The 19,772-nt window shown below is 62.6% G+C and overlaps 3 protein-coding genes across 5 annotated transcripts; 1 reads left to right on the top strand and 2 right to left on the bottom strand.

Moving 5' to 3' along the window:
- Positions 1-51: 51 nt before the first annotated feature.
- On the bottom strand, positions 52-5,305 carry POLD2 (DNA polymerase delta 2, accessory subunit). The gene is made up of 10 exons (XM_061443387.1): positions 5,071-5,305; positions 2,754-2,875; positions 2,027-2,150; positions 1,837-1,951; positions 1,406-1,604; positions 1,244-1,324; positions 750-907; positions 521-648; positions 335-436; positions 52-260 (listed from the first exon to the last, which is right to left on the bottom strand). Exons 1-10 carry the CDS (start codon positions 5,288-5,290, stop codon positions 103-105), a joined length of 1,407 nt encoding a protein of 468 aa, XP_061299371.1. The 5' UTR covers positions 5,291-5,305; the 3' UTR covers positions 52-102.
- A 2,043-nt stretch (positions 5,306-7,348) lies between these two features.
- Positions 7,349-13,122, bottom strand: GCK (glucokinase). 3 transcript variants are annotated; one of them, XM_061443372.1, is made up of 10 exons: positions 12,231-13,122; positions 10,025-10,187; positions 9,750-9,904; positions 9,466-9,585; positions 9,286-9,381; positions 9,065-9,164; positions 8,324-8,497; positions 7,949-8,123; positions 7,625-7,858; positions 7,349-7,540 (listed from the first exon to the last, which is right to left on the bottom strand). In XM_061443372.1, the coding sequence occupies exons 1-10, from the start codon at positions 12,273-12,275 to the stop codon at positions 7,396-7,398; spliced, it is 1,407 nt and encodes a 468-aa protein (XP_061299356.1). In that variant the 5' UTR covers positions 12,276-13,122; the 3' UTR covers positions 7,349-7,395. The 3 variants fall into 3 exon arrangements, with proteins under 3 accessions (XP_061299356.1, XP_061299357.1, XP_061299359.1); XM_061443373.1 differs by having other exon boundaries at positions 7,949-8,104; positions 8,314-8,497; positions 12,231-13,119; XM_061443375.1 differs by lacking the exons at positions 9,065-9,164; positions 9,286-9,381; positions 9,466-9,585; ... (1 more) ...; positions 10,025-10,187; positions 12,231-13,122 and having other exon boundaries at positions 7,949-8,104; positions 8,324-8,457.
- Positions 13,123-13,466: 344 nt separating this feature from the next.
- Positions 13,467-19,415, top strand: YKT6 (YKT6 v-SNARE homolog). Its single transcript, XM_061443398.1, is given in 9 exon segments — positions 13,467-13,618; positions 13,782-13,896; positions 15,906-15,988; positions 16,611-16,679; positions 16,682-16,710; positions 17,317-17,421; positions 17,499-17,564; positions 17,871-17,972; positions 19,234-19,415. Coding segments are annotated over 8 exon segments (594 nt in total). The 5' UTR covers positions 13,467-13,618; positions 13,782-13,792; the 3' UTR covers positions 19,270-19,415.
- Positions 19,416-19,772: the final 357 nt, after the last annotated feature.

Raw genomic sequence — 19,772 nt, 5'->3', positions numbered from 1 at the left:
AGCAGCTCCGTGCCAGCGCTCCCAGGAGGACAGCCAGGAATGACACAAAGGTGGTAGGCGCTGGTATGCTCTGAGGGGTTTATTGAGTCCATGCCTGCTCTGTCAGTGCTTGACGTCCATGTCCCCATCATCGTCCTCAGCCCCAAAGCCAGAGAAGGAGATGGGCTGGCAGCTGAGATCCCGCAGGTTGATGAGGCAGGCGGTCTGCGTGGTGCTGAAGGTGGGCACTGTCACCAGCAGGACCTGCTGCCCTTTCTCCCCTGCAGACACAGGCGGATGAGCCCCCACTCACACCCTGGCACAGGGTTGAGGGTGCTGCAGGCACTGGACTCACCTGTGAGCAGCTTGGACTGGAAGCGGGGAGCGTTGCCACAGAAGTAGACGTGTGGGCACTCGGTGATGATGAACGGGTCCAAGTTGTAGAAGGGGTAGCAGCCTGGGAGGGATGGAAAGCAGGGGGTTAACTTGCACCCCCACAGCAACACCTGCCCGGCTCAGCTGCCAGCAGCCCTTGCCTCACCCAGCGTGTCCGGCGCTGTGGGGCTGATGTGTCCTGCCAGCAGCGTCCATTCCAGGATTTCCAGGTAGTCGTCCATGCTGCTGTACTTGAAGATGTCACTGACGTTTTGACCCGATGTCCCCAAAAACCTGCATTTTGGAGGTAGAAAGGGGATGTTCACCCGGCTGTACCTGCCACGACTCGGCCCACGATCCCAGAGCTGCTCGCAGGCTGGCACAGGAGGTTTTACCTGACGCCGTCCACATCGGCCTGGTAGGGGTTGGTGACCAGGCGCAGCGTGGCGTAGGCGCTGGCGAGGGGCAGCATGCAGTGGTGCAGCGGCTGCTGCGGCAGCATGTAGTTGGTGGGGTCAAACTCACCGGGCATCACGTCCACAGGCACTGAGCTCTGTGGGGATCAACAGGGATAAACCAAACTCTGAAGGGGCTGGGAGCAGCTGGAGCTGCTGCCGGCTCTGCCTTGCTCCCCCATTTGGCTCCTGCTGCATCCCACAGGAAGCCTCTCTTGGCTTCACCACACAGACCAGATGCCGGGATCCGGGCCGGGCACTGCTTTCCCATTCGGCACCACATGGACTGCTCAAAGGGAATGTGTGGCTGGGGAAGGGGCCCCCCTGAGCCCCTGGGCTGCTGGCAGAGCACCATTCCCTGTTTTGGGAGCCAGGCACCCTCCCCCAGCAGGTCCTGATTCCCTGGCCAGCCCCATCCTGCTCCACATGCTCACACAAAGCTGCAGCAGGATCTCATCCAGCATCTTCATGGATTCCACACTTGCTGCCTGCGTCTTCTTGGTCAAGTACCTGGCCTGGGTCGGGGGAGAGACAGTGAGGAAAGGACCCTGTCCCCTCGCTGGTCCCTCCCTGCCCAGCACCTGTCCCCGTTGTACCTTGTTGAGGGTGTCCCGGCTCTGGGTGTTCTGGCTCAGCATGTTCCCAGCCAGGATGACACGGGAGATGTGTGCAGCGCAGCTCTGCTGGCCCTCAGCACCCAACTGCCCCGTGACCACATCCAGCAGCAGTTGGGTGCTCAGCAGGGACTCACCACTGCCACTGCCCAGCCCCAGCCCCGATGCCAGCAGCACGAACCTGCATGAGTACGGGCAGCACCTGTGATGCCTGAGTACACCCAGCCCTGCCTGCACCCAGCCCTGCCTGCACCATCCCTGCCTGCACCAACCCTGCCCGCAATGGGGTGCTTCAGAGAGCTGGAGCAGGATCATGAGCCCCCATACGTGGTCTCTTGGCACAAGGCTCCTACTCCATCGGGCCCAGGGGACAGCGGGGACACAGTGCCAGCCCCTCCTGTCCCTGCACTCACCGGTCGGAGCTGGGCCCGTTACGGGGCAGCGCTGGTGGCAGGCTGGCGAAGCAGTGATCCTCCACCAGGAACTTCCCGTTGTCCTGCTCGTAGCCGTACACAGCAAAGATGGTCCCTATGGCACAGAGTGGATGGTCACCCCTAGCCCGGGCCCCGAGGTGGCTGCCAGTGAGGGTCCGTTGTCCCCTACCTGTCACCAGCTTCTGCACGTCAACAGCTCCTTCCAGCTTGATCCGCTGCAGCTCATCCTCCAGGATCAGCTCGTCGGAGGGGTCGATGTACTTGGGCAGGGGTGGCTGTGGCACCAGGTTGTACTGGGGGAGACACACACAGGGGAGGCTGTGACAGCCTCAGCGATGGCAAAGAGCCCTTCCACATCCCAGCCAAACTCTGCTCATGGCAACCAGCCCTGGTGCTGCTCCGGCACTCAGAGGGGCTGCTTTCACCTAACGATTCCCACAGTGCCCAGCAAAGCCTGGGAAAGAGGAACTGGGACATGGAGCATGGCTCACGTCTGGAAATGTGTCTGCAGTCACCACCCTGCGTATCCCAACCCTCGTGCTTCAAACTTCCCAACGTGCTCCCCGTGAGCCGGCCCCAAGGATGGAAAAGCTTCCCTGGACACCCCCCACATCCTCACCCTCCAGAATAGGGAAAAGGGGGTTGCTCTGCTAATCCCACTGGATCCAAATACTCCAAGGGCAGGAAAAGCAATGCCAAGCTGGCAGCAAGGGGTGGCACTAAGAGTGATGGGGTGGGCACAGAGATTATTATCCATCAGCTCCCCAGGTTGAAGCCCTGGCAGCTCCCAGTTGCTGGGCCACAGCAAGCATGAGGGAAGCGATGGGAAGGCGGCTGAGGTCCTGGTGTGTGTTGGCACATTCCCCGGAGGAGAAGGAGGAATGTTCCCTCCTTACCTCCTCGCTGATCTCCTGCAGGATGGAGGGCTGCAGCTGCATGGCCTTGAAGAGCGTCCCCACCACGCAGCACTTCTCTCCTGCCTGCAGCTCACAGAGCTTCCTCAGTGCAATGTCATCCCCTGCAGAGAGAAATGGGGCTCAGGCACGCGACGTGAGGCAGTGAGGGAACGGGGGGAAGGCTCCCACTCATCCTCAAGGCACAGAGCTCAGCTCACACGTGTGGGCCAGATGGGGCCAGCAGAGCACAACCAAGAGGCAGCACTGGTGGAGGGGAAGCTGGGCCATGCCCAGCAATTCCCAGGAAAGGAGGGAGCATGGAATGGGGACTGGTGTGCTGGGCACACAGCTGGTGCTCTTGCCCCTGGGCATGCAGGGCTGGTGCTGCTGCTCTCCACCAGGAGATGACACAAACATCCCACTTGGGTTGAACAGGCAGGAGAGATCACTCCCCCCTGTCAGGGCTGGATCCTCCACCCAGGATCCCCATCACAGCCAGCAACATTTGGGGAGATCCCAATGAGAAGGCAGTGGCAGGAAAGGCACAAATGGGATCCCCAGAGGAAACCAGGCCAGGAACCAATCTGTGCCTCAGCAGCACAGCCCCAGCACTCCATCACCTCTGCAGGCAGAACCCACATCTCCCCCACCACAAGCTGAGCCCCATCCTGTATGTGTCTGTAGGACTTTTATCTCCTGCTGTTTAAACCAGCCCGTGAAGCCCATCCATGCCTCCACCTCCACCCTGCAGTGAGCAGGACTGGCTGCCAGGCGCTGCCGCTCTCCTCTCCCAGAACAACACTGCCAGATCCCGCTCTGGGCCGGCTCCTCCAGCCTTGCTGTGTGCCGGGGGGGTGACATTTACCCCCCCAAAACCTCTCCCTTTGCTCATCACGCGCCTGCTGAATGTGACTCCCGTCCATGGGAAGGGCCCTGCTGGGCTCACAGGCAGCCGGGGCTCAGCAGAGCTGGAAACACGAGTTCATCCATCCCAGGAATGCAAACACTCGGCGTCAGGAAAAACAATACGGGGTTGGTTTCTTATTCTTGGCTCTGCCCCCCAGCTCAGGGGGAGGGGGCTGCACTCTGCAGACACAGACCCAGAAATCTCATCCCATGACTCCACACGTGGAGCTTTAGGAAACCGCTGGTTCCCGTCACCGCGGCCCAATCCAGCTCTGTGGAAGTGCCGCAGCCTCAGCTCCACACAGCCCAGGGGCTGGGGAGAGGAAGGAAAACAAGCGGCCAGCCCAAAAAGCTCCTTAGAAGGGCAAAACCGAGAACTCGGCTGGGCCAGGAAGGTGGAATTCAATCATGGGCTTTACCATGCCAGAGGAGCCGTGGTTTCAGGAATGCTGGAACACTGCCTAGCAGGGAAAACATTCCCAGGAACACGTGTGGGGTATTCGACCCTCAAACGTGTGTGTAAGGTGAGGAAACCAGAGGGGCTGTGTGAGCCTGAGGGACCTGGGGAATTGGGACCATGTGAACGCCATGGACTTCAACAAGGCCAAGGGCAGGGTCCTGTCCCCAGCACAAGCCCAGGCTGGGGGCGACTGGATGGAGCAGGCTGAGGAGAAGGACTTGGGGGTGTTGGATGAGAAGCTCCCCATGGCCTGGCTTCAGTGAGTGCTTCAGACCAGAACCTCCCCGTGTGCTGGGCTGCAACCGCAGAGTGTGAGCAGCAGCTCAGGGAGGGGATCCTGCCCCTCTGCTGAGCTCTAGGGAGACGCCCCCCGCAGCCCTGATCCAGCTCTGGGGCAGCAGCACAAGAGGGACATGGAGCTGTTGGAGGGAGGCCAGAAGAGGCCACAGAGCTGCTGCGAGGGCTGGAGCAGCTCTGCTCTGGAGCCAGGCTGAGAGAGCTGAGCTGGAGCAGCCTTGGAGAAGAGAAGGCTCCTGAAGGGGAGACCTGAGAGCAGCTCCAGTGCCTAAAGAGGCTGCAGGAAAGCTGGAGAGGGGCTTGGGACAAGGGCCTGGAGGGACAGGCCAAGGGGAATGGCTTGAACCTGCCCGAGGGGAGACTGAGCTGAGCTCTTAGGCAGAAGCTCTTCCCTGGGAGGGTGCTGAGGCGCTGGCACAGGGTGCCCAGAGAAGCTGTGGCTGCCCCATCGCTGGCAGTGTTCAAGGCCAGGTTGGACACAGGGGCTTGGAGCAAGCTGCTCCAGTGGAAGGGGTCCCTGCCCGTGGCAGGGGTTGGAGCTGGGTGAGCTTTAAGGTCCCTTCCAGCCCAACCCAGTCTGATTCTATGAAGCTCCCAGTGCCCTGGCTGTGGGGCTCTGTCCTCCTGCCCCACAGACGGGGTTTCCCCACTCACCCCACTTGCTCCGCGCGCGCTCCTGCAGGATGGGCCGCATGCGGGCCAGGCGCACGGCGTAGATGTGAGCGTACTGGTGCCCGAAGCTGCGCTCGCCCAGGCGGAAGGGCTGTGACTGATCCGTGTACCCCGACAGCGGCACCCGCGCGAACTTGGGGGGCTCGGCCGAGGGGGGGCTCAGCAGCCCCTGCGCCGTGGGGGCCGCCCGCTCCGAGAACATGGTGGGTGCTGGGGGGGGCAGGGACTGGGAAAGAGAACGGGAACACTCAGGATACAGGCACCTTCCCGGACCCCAAAACACGTCGCGCGCCCCGCAAAAATACTGCCCTGGACCCCTAAAACAGCCCCGGACCCCCCCAAACACTGTTTTGGACCCCCTGAAACAACCCCGGACCCTCCAAAACACTGCTTTGGACCCCCTGAAACAACCCAGGACCCCCAAAAACACTGCCCCAGACCCCAAAAACAACCCCAGACCCCCCAGAACACTGCTCCGGACACCGCAAAACAACCCCGGACCCCCAAAACAACCCCGGACCCCCCCAAAACACTGCCCTGGACCCCTCCAAACAGTGCCCCGGACCACCCAAAACAACCCTGAACCCCCCCAAAACACTGCCCCGGACCCCCCAAAATAACCCTGGAAGCCCCCAGACACTGCTCTGGAGTCCCCAAAACCCCAGGATCCCCTAAAAGAACCCCAGGACCCCCCAAACCAACCCCGTACCCCCCAAAACACTGCCCCGGACCCCCCAAAACAATCCCGGACCCCCCAAAACACTGCTCCCGACCCCCCAAAACAACCCAGGACCCACCCAAACACTGCTCCGGACCCCAAAAACCAACCCCGGACCCCCTAAAACAACCCAGGACCCCCAAACAGTGTCCCGGACTCCCGAAACAACCCCGGACCCCCCCAAACACTGCTCCGGACCGCCCAAAACAACTCCGGACCCCCCAACATTGCCCCGGACCCCCCAAAATAACCCAGGACCCCGCAAAAAAACCCGGACCCCCTTAAACCCCGGACCCCCCCAAACACTGCCCCGGACCCCCCAAAACAACCCCGGATCCCCCCAAACAACCCCGGACCCCCCCAAACAACCCCGGACACCCCCAAGCAACCCCGGACCCCCCCAAACAACCCCGGACCCCCCAAACTCTGCCCTGGAACCCCCAACCATCCCCCCGGCACCGGGACCCCCCCCGAGCCCTCTCAAGCACCAGGACCCCATAGAACACCACCACCACCCCCCCCCCCGGTACCCCTGTTCTCACGTTCCCCGGAGCCCAGGTCACGTACGGGTCAGAGGTCAGGGGTCAGAGGTCGCGGTCCCGGTATCACGGACCCGCCATGAGGGGGTTGTGGGGGGTGGGGAAAGAGAAAAGGCGCGAACGGCGGCGCCACCGGCGGAAGTGGCGTAGCCGCGGAGCGGAAGTTGCGTCAAGGCAGCGGGGTCGCCGTGGCAACCGCTGGCGGCGTTACCATGGGAACGCGACGGCCGCGGGGGGGGGGGGTTGTACCGGGACCCAGAGGGCCCCATCGCCATGGGGGTGCATGGGAGGCACTTGGGGGTCCCGTGCCCCCAGGAGGGGGTGCCCCTCCCTGCACTGGGGACATGGCAGCGCCCTGGGGACACCAGGAGGGCTCTGGGGGTGCAGAGCTGATCCCTCCCCGGGGACACTGCAGAGGGATGGATGGGGGTGCTCAGAGGGACCCCAAGGGGTGCCCCATCGCTGGGGGTCACCTGTGTGCCCCTCTGTGTGGGGTGGGCTGGGACCTGCTGGGTTTTGTAGGCTGGGGGTGGGATTTAGCCCTTGGTGGGGTCAGTGCTGCAAGGGGGTGTTCGGGTGCCCCCCCCCCCGTCTTCAATGTGGGGGGAATCCCCAAAACTCAGTGCCTCTCGCACAGCTCTGGTGCACCCCAGTTGGTCTCTGCACCTTGGGGGCCCCTGTTCTCCATCCCAAATGCCCCCCAGTGCCCTCAACCAGCTCCTTGTCTCCCAGCCAAGCCACCTGGGGGGGTCTCCCCAGAGCTGGGGGAGGACGCAGGGGGCTGGGAAGGCACAGGAGGACCTTCAGCATCCCCACACGTGTGGGGCAGCCCCATGGCAGGGGAGACGAGGAGCTGAAGCAGCCCCGGAGGAGAAGTCCATGCAAACCCCGTTTATTGGGGAGCTGCCTCCACCAGTGGCAAATCCCGCGTCCGTGTGTGCTCCACGCAGAGCTGTGAGCGGGACCAGCGGCCTCCCACCCCCGCCATCATCATCATCATCATCATCCTCCTCATCCTCATCCTCATCCTGCTGCTGCCCGAGTCCTCTCTCACTGCCCCATCATGCAGGCCATCTTGCAGGCGACGGCGGAGATGAGCGCGGCCCCGCGCCCGCTGCCCTCCTCCGACTGGATGAAGGTGATGTCGCAGCCGGGCGTCAGCTGTCGCACCGTGGCGTGGAACCGGTCCTTGAAGCTGCCGGAGCAGGGAAAACCGCGGGATCAAAGGCAGGACAAGGAAGGGGACGGCGGCGGGAGGGAGGCTCCCTGGAATCCTCACCTGGGATGGAGCTTGTAGACGGAGCCGTCGACACCGACGGTGATCTTGAGGGTGTCCTGGCTGCGGCTCTCCCGCATGCGGTTGATGACCCCGGCCAGCCCGGCCGAGCACATCTGTGCCGCGCGCGTGGACACGCTCTCGCACACCATGCGCACAATGTCGCAGTCCGTCCTCGAGGGCAGCAGCTCGAAGGAGGTCAGGATGTTGTAGATCTGCTTGCGGTCATCCGAGTCGCTGCGGCGGGGACGGAGGGGTCACCCAAGGGAGGGGGAGCTGCTGGGACCCCGTGTGGGGCTGGTTTGGGGGGGCTGCCCCTTGCCATACCTCTCGATCTGGGACATGAAGCGAGTCTCGAAGGTCCCGCGGGTCTTGAGCTTCTCAGAGGCTTCCCCGTTGAAGAGCAGGTTCTCATCCACCAGCTTCAGCAGCACCAACCGCACGATCTCCCCCATGTACTTCCCCCCGATGATCTTCTCATAGCTGGGAAGGGGGTCACAGGCTGTCAGGGTGGGATGTGGGGGACAATGTCCCTTGGCGCACCCCCCCTTTGCCAGCATGAAGGACCCCGCTTCAGGAGTGCCTGTGATGAGTTGCTCCGGCATCAGCTGAGCCCAGGGCCTGGGGAAGGAGCAGGGCGGGCGCCGGGGATGGGGGACACCCAGAGGAATGGGATCTGTCCTATTCCTTACAGTTGCTGACCGGGGTTAAGTGAGGTCTCATCCACCACGCGGTCGTACTCCAGCAGGAACTCGTCCAGCTCCCCCGAGGCGCCGAAGGCTCCCCACTCCGTGTTGACACACATCCGGCCCTCGTCGCCCTCCACCAGCTCCACGTTCTGCATCTCCTCCATGTAACAGGCGTTACAGCCCGTTCCTGCCAGTGGGAATCAGGGATGGTGGGGACACCAGCACCCACCAGCACCCTCCAACACCCGCATTCCTCCCATATAAGCAGCTCCATGGGGCAGCTGGCGCCGTCCCCATCCCCCTGTGCTCGGGGAAGCTCAACCCTCCCACTCCTCTCTGGGCCTTGTCCCCAGTGGGTGCCGGTGCCGCGGTGCAGTGAGGGCAGCCGTGCCTCCGAGGAGCTGATAAACAGCCCAGCGCTGCAGCGCTGTGTTTACCCAGGCCGAGGGGAAGGTGCCAGATCCCAGATGGCCGCGTGCTTGCTGTGGAGCTGGGAGGTGCTGAGGGCTCAGACCATCCCCCTTCACTGGGTCCCTACCCATGGGGTGAGACCTTGGGGATGGACCCATTGAGGTGACCATCCCCTTTGTACCCCATCACTGGGGCCAGGCAATGCCATGCAGTGTCCCCTGCTGCCACCCCACCCCCCCGTCCTCACTGTGTCCTTCCAAAGGACAAGCTCCTGCCCACAGCAGGGGCCATGGGAACGGTCGCCCCCTCCCTGCCGCGGTCCCTGTGGGAAGGGGCATCTTACCCACAATCATCCCAACCTCGCACCGGTGATCTTCGTAGTAGCAGGAGATCATCGTGGCCACCGTGTCATTCACCATCGCCACCACGTCCATCTCGAAGTCCTGCAGAGGGGAGAAGCACCCTCAGGGGCTGTCCCACAACAGGGTCTGGGGTGAAACACACCGGGCTCCAGCTGGGAATGCTGGGGTCTCCCTGCTGGCACAAACCCTGCGATCATCTCACCCCGCGGCGTTTGATGGCATCTCTCAGGAGCCCGACCACGTTGTTCCCTTCTGCGCCGGAGGCTTTGAAGCCCTTGGTCCAGTTCAGGAGGATGCCCTGGAGCAAGGGTAAGACTGAAATGGAGCTGTGGGTGCAGCTTGGCGACCCCCAAACCCTCGTCCTGCTCAGCCACCCCCTCACCTTGTCGATGTCCTCGTGCCGCACAGGGAAGGAGAAGGTGAAGCCCAGTGGCAGCTTTTTGTGCTTCATCTGGTGCTTGTCCAGGAAGTCGGAGATGCACTCGGAGATGTAGTCGAAGAGCTGGAAGAGAAGAGGTGCTCACTGCCACCATCCCCACCACAGCTCCCCCGAGTGTGGCCACCTCCTGTTGTGGAGGGATGAGGGACGTACCGGTGGCACAGCGAGCCCAGCACAGTGACAGGGACAGCGTGGAGGGGATGGGGTGCCCTGTGTAACCTGCTCACCATCTCGGCCGTTCCCGTCATGGCATCCTCTGGGATGGAATACATCTGGTGCTTTGTCTTCACCTTCCACTGCCCTTCCTCCCCCTCGCCCACCTTCACCAGCATCACACGGAAATTGGTGCCTCCAAGGTCTAGTGACAGGAAATCTCCAACCTCTGCAGAGCCGGGGGAGGACAAGGGGTGACCGGCTCAGGGGGGATTCACACTGAGCCTGGTGAGCTCTGGGAGGATGGGACACAGCAAAGGACCAACCAGGAGCACCTGCAGCACCATACCTGAGCCCTCGGGTGTGGAGCGGACGTAGGTGGGCAGCATTTTGACAGAGGCTTCCTCGTGCGTCTCCAGCTTCAGCCCTCGGTCCATCTCCTTCTGCATCCGGTACATCACCTTCTTCAGGTCCTCCTCCTTCAGCCGGAACTCTGACAGGATCTGCTCCACCTGCGTGGAATGGGCGGCATCAGCTGGGGCCAGGGGGTATGGGACACTGGTGGCCTGAAGTGAAATAACTAACCCACATTTCCTCCCCCTGGCCCTGGTTTTCCCCATCAGACACCCTGAAACACCTCATCCCACCCCTGCTACCCTGATGGACGTGCTGGAGAACCCGCAGGACTGGCACAAACCACCACTGGCTCTGGATCCTTTGGCTGAAGGATGGTTGCATTGAAGACAACATCAGAACAAGTGACCTTGGACATCCCATCCCACCAAATCCCAGGGTCTTTCCCAGCAAGGAGCGCTTCCAGAGATGCCATTTAGGAGCTCAGCAGCTTGCACTGAGGACGTGGGACTCCTCTGTGCCATGATGGGGATGCCAGTGGGATGCTCGGTCTGCCGGGAGCCGGGAGCATCCCTTCCCCTGTATTCCCGGGGAGCTGCAGGTATCTTTTCCAGCCTATCAAACCTGCTGTGAACAGGGAGCAGGACCACAGGCAGGATACTGGGAATGCTCTCAGGGCCCTCTCAAGGGGAGTGCACGGCAGGACCCGTATTTACCCTTCCTGCAGCAGCAGCCTCCATTAGGCACAGCCCATGCTTGGGGCAGCAGCCCGGGGCTGTCAGATGGAGCCGTGGGGAGCAGCGCTCGCTGCTCGGCGGCATTAGAGGGGCTCATTAGTCACCGTGTTCCGGGCAAGCTCAGAGCACTCCCGCTTGCATTGTCACCAGCAGACGGATGTTTTCCTGGAGCCTGTGGCCGTTTCCCACTGTGTTTCAGGTTGGGAGGCTCTGTACAAGCCTTTGGGATGTGGTTCGGAGCATCCCGGTGTTGGCACAGCATCCACGGCCTGACCCCCACTAAGTGAACCTGCCTCATGGCCTGGCCCCAAACGCCATCCCCTCGGCCTCCAGCACCCCCAGACTGTGGCTTGTCCCAAGTATCTCCTCACCCTGAAAGCTCCCAGTCTATCCTGGTGGGATTCCAGCACATAAGCACCTCTCCAGCCATCCTGCCTCGTCCAGGCCAGTGGAGGGGCTCCAATAACACTGAACCCCGAAATAAGAAGCCAGAAGATGCAGCTGCACCATGGAGGATGCCACCGGCCCCCCTCAGAAGGGGCAGCTCTGTGGTGAGGTTCACTGTGACTCGGAGCGTGTTCAGCCCAGGATGGTTGGAAAAATCCTGCCAGGAAAAGCATGGAGCTGGTTTTGACCACCTCCCCTGAAGGTGTCCACTGTGAAGCTCTCCTGTGGCATCGAACACCAGGTTTGCTCCCGAGGCTCCGAGTTTTATTCCTGCCGGCTCATCCCTTCTCATGCCTCCAACACAATGGGTTTGGCTCTTCCTTGGTGGCATTTGGCTCTTCCCGTGCAACCAAAATGAGCTCTCAGCTTCTCAAGGGAACTGTTTGCTATGGCACATCCCGCAAAGGGGATAAAGCTGAAATCCACGTGGCCAAAGGCTGCGATACCTGGCGATGTCCAACGCTGCCAGCCCTCAGTACATGCCAGGTCCCCTTTGTGTCCCCTTGGATGTCCCTGTCCAGAGCAGGGAAGCATCTCGGTCCTTACCCACAGCCCCATGAGCTCAATCCATCCAGGAAAAGAGATAGGAGCAGCTTCTCCCAGCTGGTGTTTAGCTGGGGAAGAGCTGGGTGCCATCTGCCTGGGTGACAACAGTGATGGGCCCCATCTCATCCGGTGGCTGCTTGACTGGCAGCAACGTGTGAATCCCAGCCAGTGGTGGGGTACCAGGGACGCTCCAGGCTCCATCCCGAGTTCTCGGTGCCATGGGGACTGGGCATGACCTGTGCCATGCCAAGATCCAGCGTTCCAAAAGGCAGAGCCCCAGCTTACAGCACACTGGGGCTGATTCCAGGCTGCCTGCGGCTGGTGTCTTCCCCTCCCTCTGCTTCCATCCCCAATGCAAGTGGGAGATGTCCATGGGGGTGGCTGGAAGTGCAGGGAAAATCCGCTTCCACCTTGTGCTCCCACCCCATCTCCCCATCATTCCCCCCAGCACTGCCCTGGCAGCGGCCTCACCTTCTCCCTCCTGCCGCTCTCCATCCTGGCTCTGTGATCCAGCATGGGGGCAGCCGTGGGGGCCGAGCAGCAGCGCCTGGCCCGGGAAGCAAGCCCCGTTCCCCGTCCCGCCGGGCGTGCTGCCGGCGCTGCGCTGCTCCGTGCCTCGCACCGCCGGAGGATGCTCCACTTTCGCCGCTTTATCTCATCCGAAGCCTCTGCAGCACCCACGGAGGGGGGTCCCGCTCCCCCCCGACCTCCGGCCCCTCAAGCGCAGGGGCAGGGAGAGGGGCCCGGCGCCCCGGCGGGCTCAGCGCTCTCGCCCCGCATCCTCCGCACCGCTCACGCTCTCCGCACTCGCTTCCTTCCACCGGGGAGGTCGTTCGGGTGGGTTTGGGTCAGGAGCGCACCCCGGTGGGGTTGTCCGGCCGGCGGGAAAGTCCCGGTGCGGCGGCGAGGCTCGGCCCCGTCATGCGGAGCACCACGCCCCCGGGCCACCCGTGTCCCCGCTCCAGTTGTCATATCAACGGCTCGATGCGCTGCCCGCGGTGGCAAGCACTCCACCGGACGGCTTAGCAACCCAGCGCGCTCCCATGGAGACCGCGCCGGGCAGGAGGAGCCGGCGGCTGCATGGCAAAGGTTACGGCCGCCCGGCGAGGGGCGAGGGGAGTGCTCTGCGCCTCCGGGATGGGAAAGCGCCGGTGGTGCCGGGATTCACAGCGGGTGCCACGGCGGAATGCGGGCAGCCACTGGTTTTCGGGGAAGGGGACACGGTGACCCCCCCCCCGTTGTCCCTGGATCGGTGCCGTCGGACAAGTACAGGGGGGGCCCAAGGGGCAGTGAGGCTCGTGGGGGTCCCGATGAGCAATAGGATGCTCCTGGCCACGGGTGAACCCCAAATCATCCCAGTGCTGACCCGTGGCAGAGTCTCCCGTCCCATGGAGCTGGGAAGGACCAAGGGGGGTCCTCCGGGGAGGGGAGGATGGGGGGAGCCGCAGACACTGGGCTGCGCTGTGGGGACGGCGGAGGGTTTGGGGGTGTCACTGCAGGGCCGGGGGGGCCCGGCCTGCCCCACAGGTGGCAAAGGGGCGCCGGTATCGCAGCGCCCGCCCGGTACAGCGCCCCCCTCTGGCAGCCCTGCGAAAGAAGCCCCGCCCCCCCAGCACACGTATGGCGCTGATTGGTCACTCAGCTCGGAGGCGTGTCCAACGTGATTGGGCGTGGCCTGAGGTCGTGAGACGGGCCGTCATTGGTTAATATTCCGAGGGAAGGGCGGGGCGGAGCCGGCGCCCGCGCAGGGAGGAGGAAGCCCCGTGGCAGGGGCCTGCGCGTGACGTCACTTCCCGCAGCCGCGGTTCCACGTCCGGGTTGAGCTCGGTCCGCTCCCGGCCACCGCCTCAGAGCCGCCGGTACCGGATGAGGGGGAGCTGGGGGGACCGGGACCGGATGGGTTGGGTTGGATCGGACCGGGGGGGGGGGGGGGGGGGGGGGAGGGGGGGGGGGGGGGGGGGGGGAGGGGGGGGGTTGGGACCGGGGGGTCTCACCGCTGGTCTCGTCCCTCCCTTCGCGCAGGAGCCGCCGCTATGAGGCTCTACAGCCTCAGTGTCCTGTACCGGGGCGAGCCCAAGGTGCGGTTGCTGAAGGCCGCCTACGACGTGTCCACGTTCAGCTTCTTCCAGCGGTCCAGGTGGGTGCGGGAGCGCCGGGGGACACCGGGAGAAGGGAGAGGGTTCCCCGGTGCGCTGCGGGAGGGGAGCTGTGGCCCCGCGTACGCGGTCTGAGGGTGCTGGAGCCCCCCCCGAGCCCTCCTCCAGCTCCGTTTGCCGCAGGAGCAGCCCGTGGCCGGCAGCAGGAGGCCGGGTTTGAGCCGCAGAGCCTCTGTCCAGCGGTGGGAACCCCCTGGTGCTGGGAGGAGGCTGCTCTGTGTCAGGCAGTCGGGGCGCGCCCCACGCCTCCGCTGCCCTTTCATTTACCTGCTTGGGCTCAGCCGAAGCATTCCCCAGCCCTCAAACCCCGCTGGGGTCATTGCGGCAGCGCCAGGTTCCGGCTCTCCTGCTCCAGGTTGCTCATGGAGCTCTCCCAGCAGCTTCTAAAAGCCTCTAAATGTGTAAAATGAAGCAGGTTTCTGCTGTGGAGCAGGTGGGTTCTAAGCACCCTGCTCCAGACGCTAAAGGCTTTAGGAAATGGCCACAGGATTCACATTTTCCATGCCATGTTCCTGCCAAGTCCTCATGGAGCCTCCAGCGCGATTGGTTCTGCAATTGCAGGGATAAAGGGAAAATACCAAAGTAAGAGCAGCTGAAAGCCATGCTTGGCTTAGCCAAATGTGTGAGAGGGATAAAGGGGCTGTGCCGGCGCTTGAGGCTGGAGTGCAGCGGGTGAAATAATCACTGAACAATCCTCACTACTCACTGCTTGTGGCTCCCAGTGTTACAGATGCTGAGAAGATTCCTTTTGGGATTTTGCTTCTGGCCACGGGCAGGGACCCCTTCCACTGGAGCAGCTTGCTCCAAGCCCCTGTGTCCAACCTGGCCTTGAGCACTGCCAGGGATGGGGCAGCCACAGCTTCTCTGGGCACCCTGTGCCAGCGCCTCAGCACCCTCACAGGGAAGAGCTTCTGCCTAAGAGCTCATCTCAGTCTCCCCTGTGGCAGGTCAAAGCCATTCCCCTGTCCCTACAGGCCCTTGTCCCAAGCCCCTCTCCAGCTTTCCTGCAGCCCCCTTTAGGCACTGGAGCTGCTCTCAGGTCTCCCTTTCATGCATCAGAGGGGCAGGATCCCCTCCCTGAGCTGCTGCTCACACTCTGGGGGTGCAGCCCAGCTCACGGGGGGGTTCTGGGCTCAAGCGCTCACTGAAGCCGGGTCATGGGGAGCTTCTTGTTACCCAGCACTCCCAAGGCCTTCTCCTCAGGCTGCTCCATCCAGTCTCCCCAAGGCTGTGTTTGGGGCAATCCTTCTGAATGATCTGCAAGGGAATGAAGTTTCCAGTGGCTGATTCCTCCAGGAATACTGTGAAATGCTGGAGCTGTGGCAGCAGGGGCTGTGGCTGCAGCAGCTCTCCCAGGCCAGGGGACCGTGTTGCTCCTCCAACTTTGGCAGAAACAGATTTAAGCAATCTTTGGGCTGGTTTTCTCTCTGCAGCACCGGAAACGTGGTGGTTCAGGGTCCCAGTGCAGCCAGTGTCTCATTCCATAGCATCCTGCCTGGGATTGATGCATTCCCCCCCAAGGAGGATGTAACCTGGGAGAGGCAGACCCCTGTGTGGGGCTGACAGTGCGGGAGCCATTGGGCTCTCTGGCTGTTGATGTTTCCTTGGCATCACTTGAAGCTCCAGAGCCGGGGGTGTGGGAGCAAACCCGACTTTGGCTCCGAGTGTGTGGTGTGTTTGTGGCTCAGATGCGAGTATGGACTCGTGCAGGAGAAGGGACTGGAGTGCTCCTCACCGGGAGCGGGGCACAGCCTCTCTGCTGTCTTTGGGCACGTCTGTGGCTCCGTGGTGGTTTAGTTCCTGCTAAATCACCAAAACCCAGGTTTAGCCCCAGCACCGGGGCCTCAGGCTGCAGCTGAGGTCTTTGCTGGTGGCTGCAGCTCTGTATGGACACAGGGTCTGCCCTCTTCGCCCCGGAGGCTGCATTACCAGATGTTGTGGTGGGGATATGGCTGTGTGGGACAGCACTTGTCCCGCTTTGTGCTTCCAGTGTGCAGGAATTCATGACCTTCACGAGCCAGCTGATCGTGGAGCGCTCGGAGCTGGGCAGCAGAGCCTCTGTCAAGGAGCAAGGTGAGGGGAACGTGGGGCCCCGCGGCCACAAGTGCTGCTTCCTCCTCTGCTTATGATGGGAGATGAGACCTCAGAGGGCACCCGGGTGAGTGGCACCGAAGGGGTGAGGTTGTTGAGCTCAGCCCTCCCTTGAGAGAGCAGCAGGGACCTGCCCCACAGCCAGCAGCCCCCTTGGAGCCACCCTTCAGCCTGTCCCCTGGCCCCACACAGCCTCCTCCTGCCCCTCACCCTTGGGCTCTGCCCCACAAGTCCTGGCTCCATCCCCTGACCTCTGGCCTCTGGGACATGCAGGGTGTGGCCTGGAATCAACTTAATGACACTGCAGGCTGGTGACACGTCGGTGTTGTTAAAACCAGGCCAAGTGCTTCTCCTCCGCTGTTTGTTCAGCCCTGGCAGGACCTGCTCCCCTGGGCAGGCAGTGCCATGTCCTGCCCTGTGCAGCCAGGCTGCCCTGACCTCCCCGGGCACCACTGGGGACTGATCTGGAGCCTCCTTTGAGCCCTTTCTGCTCTTCTCGTGAGCTGTAGTCACTGGTGGAACCTCTCAGAGCAGTTTGGGGGTGGATGAGCTGCCGGGGCCGGGTGGGTGCTGGGGTTGCCTCTGACGCGAGTTCTGTGCCCAGAGTACCTCTGCCACGTGTACGTCCGGAACGATGGCCTGGCCGGGGTGGTGATTGCAGACAACGAGTACCCCCGCGGGTTTGCTTCACCTTGCTGGACAAGGTGAGTGTGGGGCTGATGGGGCTGTGCTGGGGACCTCCCTCCTCAAGCAACCAACTCATCAGTTGGGGGCTGTCAGAGCCGAGTTGAGCTCAAAGCCTCTTGAGCTGTAGCACAACGTGGCTTTGCCTACCAGGACTCAGCTCTTCATGAGCACCCTGTCCTCCCTGTCTGCTGTGGGGTTTATGTGGGGCCAAAGCCCAGTGATTAATGTGTGACAGGGTGCAGTGGGGACAGCCACCCTTCCCTGGTGTGGGCACTGCTCTGTTTGCTGAGGAACTTGGGTTCTGTCTCCTTCAAAGAGGAACAAGGAGGAGAAAAATCATAGGATCATAGAGCAGTTTGGGTTGGAAGGCACCTTAAGGTCATCCAGTCCCAACCCTCTGCCATGGGCAAGGATGCCTCGCACTAGACCATGTCACCCAAGGCTTTGTCCAACCTGGCCCTGAACACTGCCAGGGATGGGGCATTCACCACATCTCTGGGCACCTGTGCCAGTGCCTCAGCACCCTCACAGGGAAGAGCTTCTGACATCCGGGATCTCCTGGGTTTGAGGAGAAAACCCCTCCTGGTGGCCATGGCAGTGACCCCCGTGTCCGTGTGCCGCAGGTGCTGGATGAGTTCTCCAGGCAGGTCAGCAGAGCAGACTGGCCCTCAGGATCCCCAGCGACCATCAGCTACGCGGCCCTGGATGGGCACCTCAGCAAGTACCAGGTACAGCCCACGTGGCACAGGGAGGGGGGAGCCATGGGGTGCCGGGGGTGCTGATGTCCCTGTTGTTTCTCTCCCAGAACCCCCGTGATGCTGACCCTATGACCAAAGTGCAGGCAGAGCTGGATGAGACCAAGATCATCCTGGTGAGGAGAACCCCCAGGCCACAGTCCCATCCTGCCTTCTCGCTTCTCCAGAGAGATTCCTGTGGGTGCTTCCTGTCCCCTTCTCTCCTTCCCCTTTGTTTTCTGCTGTCCCAGTGTCCCAGTGCAAGCACCAGGGCACTCACCCTCCTCCCTTCCCATTGTTATTGGGGCTGGGGTTGCTCCCTCCCTCGCCGGGGCTGTGGGAAGAGGGAGGCTCATCCCGGGATGCAGCAGTACCTGAGTCTGCTCAGTGCGGGTCAGGCCCTGGGGGCCGGTGCCGTGGATTAGCACCAGTTTCCTTGGCAGCACAACACCATGGAGTCACTACTGGAGCGAGGGGAGAAGCTGGATGACTTGGTCTCCAAATCAGAGGTGTTGGGGGCACAGTCCAAAGCCTTCTACAAAACTGTGAGTGCAGGTGGTGGCCCAGGCGAGGGTCGCCCTGTCCCTGAGGCACCAGCGATGGGCTGGGGAGGGGTGGGATAAATCCCTGCGGAAGAGGATGTGTAAAAGAACTGTCCGGGTGGCCGCACACAGAGAGTTGTGGTCAATGGCTCAGTGTCCAGCTGGAGACTGGTGATGAGTGGGGTCCCTCAGGGGTTGGTGTTGGGACCAATCCTGTTCAACGTCTTTGTCAGTGACATGGACACTGGGATCGAGTACCCTCAGCGAGTTTGTGCTGACACCGAGCTGTGTGGTGCGGGGCACACACTGGAGGGAACGGATGGGATCCAGAGGGATCTGGACATGCTGAGAGGTGCCCAGTGCCAACCTCATGGAGCTCAACAAGGCCAAGGCAAGGTGCTGCCCCTGGGTAGGGGCAGTCCCAGGCACAGACACAGATTGGGTGGAGAAGTGATTTGAGAGCAGCCTGAGGGGAAGGACTTGGGGGCGTTGGGTGAGAAGCTCCCCATGACCCGGCTTTGGTGTACGCTTGAGCCCAGAACCCCCCGTGTGCTGGGCTGCACCCCCAGAGCGTGAGCAGCAGCTCAAGGAGGGGATCCTGCCCCTCTACTCTTGTGAGCCCCCCCTGCAGCCCTGTGTGCAGTGCTGGGGTCCCCAACATAAGGACATGGAGCTGGTGGAGCAAGTCTAGAGGAGGCCATGAGGATGCTCAGGGGCTGGAGCAGCTCCTGTATGGAGCCAGGCTGAGGATGCTGAAGGGAGGGGCTCTTCATCAGGGACTGTAGCAATAGGACAAGGGGTGATGGGTTCAGACTGAAACAGGAGGAGTTCAGGTTGGAGATAAGGAAGAAGTGATTTATGTGAGGGTGCTGAGGCGCTGGCACAGGGTGCCCAGGGAAGCTGTGGCTGCCCCATCCCTGGCAGCGTTCAAGGCCAGGTTGGACACAGGGGCTTGGAGCAAGCTGCTCCAGTGGAAGGGGTCCCTGCCTGTGGCAGGGGTTGGAGCTGGATGAACTTTAAGGTCCCCTGAGCCCAAACCCTTCTGTGCTTCCATGGTTCTGAGTATATGCTGGGCAGGGATCACATCCCCTGTGGGTGTGGGACTCCTTGAGACATCCCTTGCCCTGTGGCTGGTGCTGGTCCCAGCTCCGGCGGTTCCCGGTGCTGATCCTGGCTCTGGTGATGCAGTGCTCCTTGCCTGGGGGGCCGGTGCGGGCGGGACGGGGCTCTGCAGCCTCACTGCCGCTTTTCCTTCTCTTCCCAGGCCCGGAAGCAGAATTCCTGCTGTGCCATCATGTGACACAGACCCCACATCTCCTGCTCCGGACCTCCAGCCCTGCGCTGCCCTTCGGCAGGAGCCGCAGCGCGTGCCCAGGCCGGGGCTGGCGGCACCCTCGGCACTGAAGTGACTTTATGGCCCCATGTCCAGGGGCTGGTATGGGGCCGGTGCCCATGGGGCAAAGGGGGAGCATGGGAGCCCCCCCGGCCCTCACGTATCCCGAGGGCAGCCGGGACCATGGGGCACCGGCTGAGGGCCCCTTCGCATTGCCCCATGGCCTTTCCCAGCACCTCGGGGGGGGGGGGGTTGTGTCTCTGTGTCCCAAGGGTGAGCCGGGGGGTGGGGAGGGGGGGAAAGCAGAAGCGCTTTCCCATGGTGGGGGGGTGCTTGCTGCTGGGATATTATTGCCTGTGCCCAGGGAGGGGGTCGCCTCTGGGTGCCTTTGGTGGTGGTGTGGGATGGGACAGCTGCCCCGGGGGGGCTCAGGATGGAGGGGGGGCTGTCCCCTGTTGTGCTGGCTGGGG

This window comes from Pezoporus flaviventris, unplaced genomic scaffold, assembly GCF_033815535.1.
Source record: "Pezoporus flaviventris isolate CSIRO_AGI_PZ_B2104156 unplaced genomic scaffold, CSIRO_AGI_Pfla_v1 ptg000353l, whole genome shotgun sequence".
Lineage (NCBI taxonomy): Eukaryota > Metazoa > Chordata > Aves > Psittaciformes > Psittacidae > Pezoporus > Pezoporus flaviventris.
This window is presented reverse-complemented; position numbering and strand designations above follow the sequence as displayed.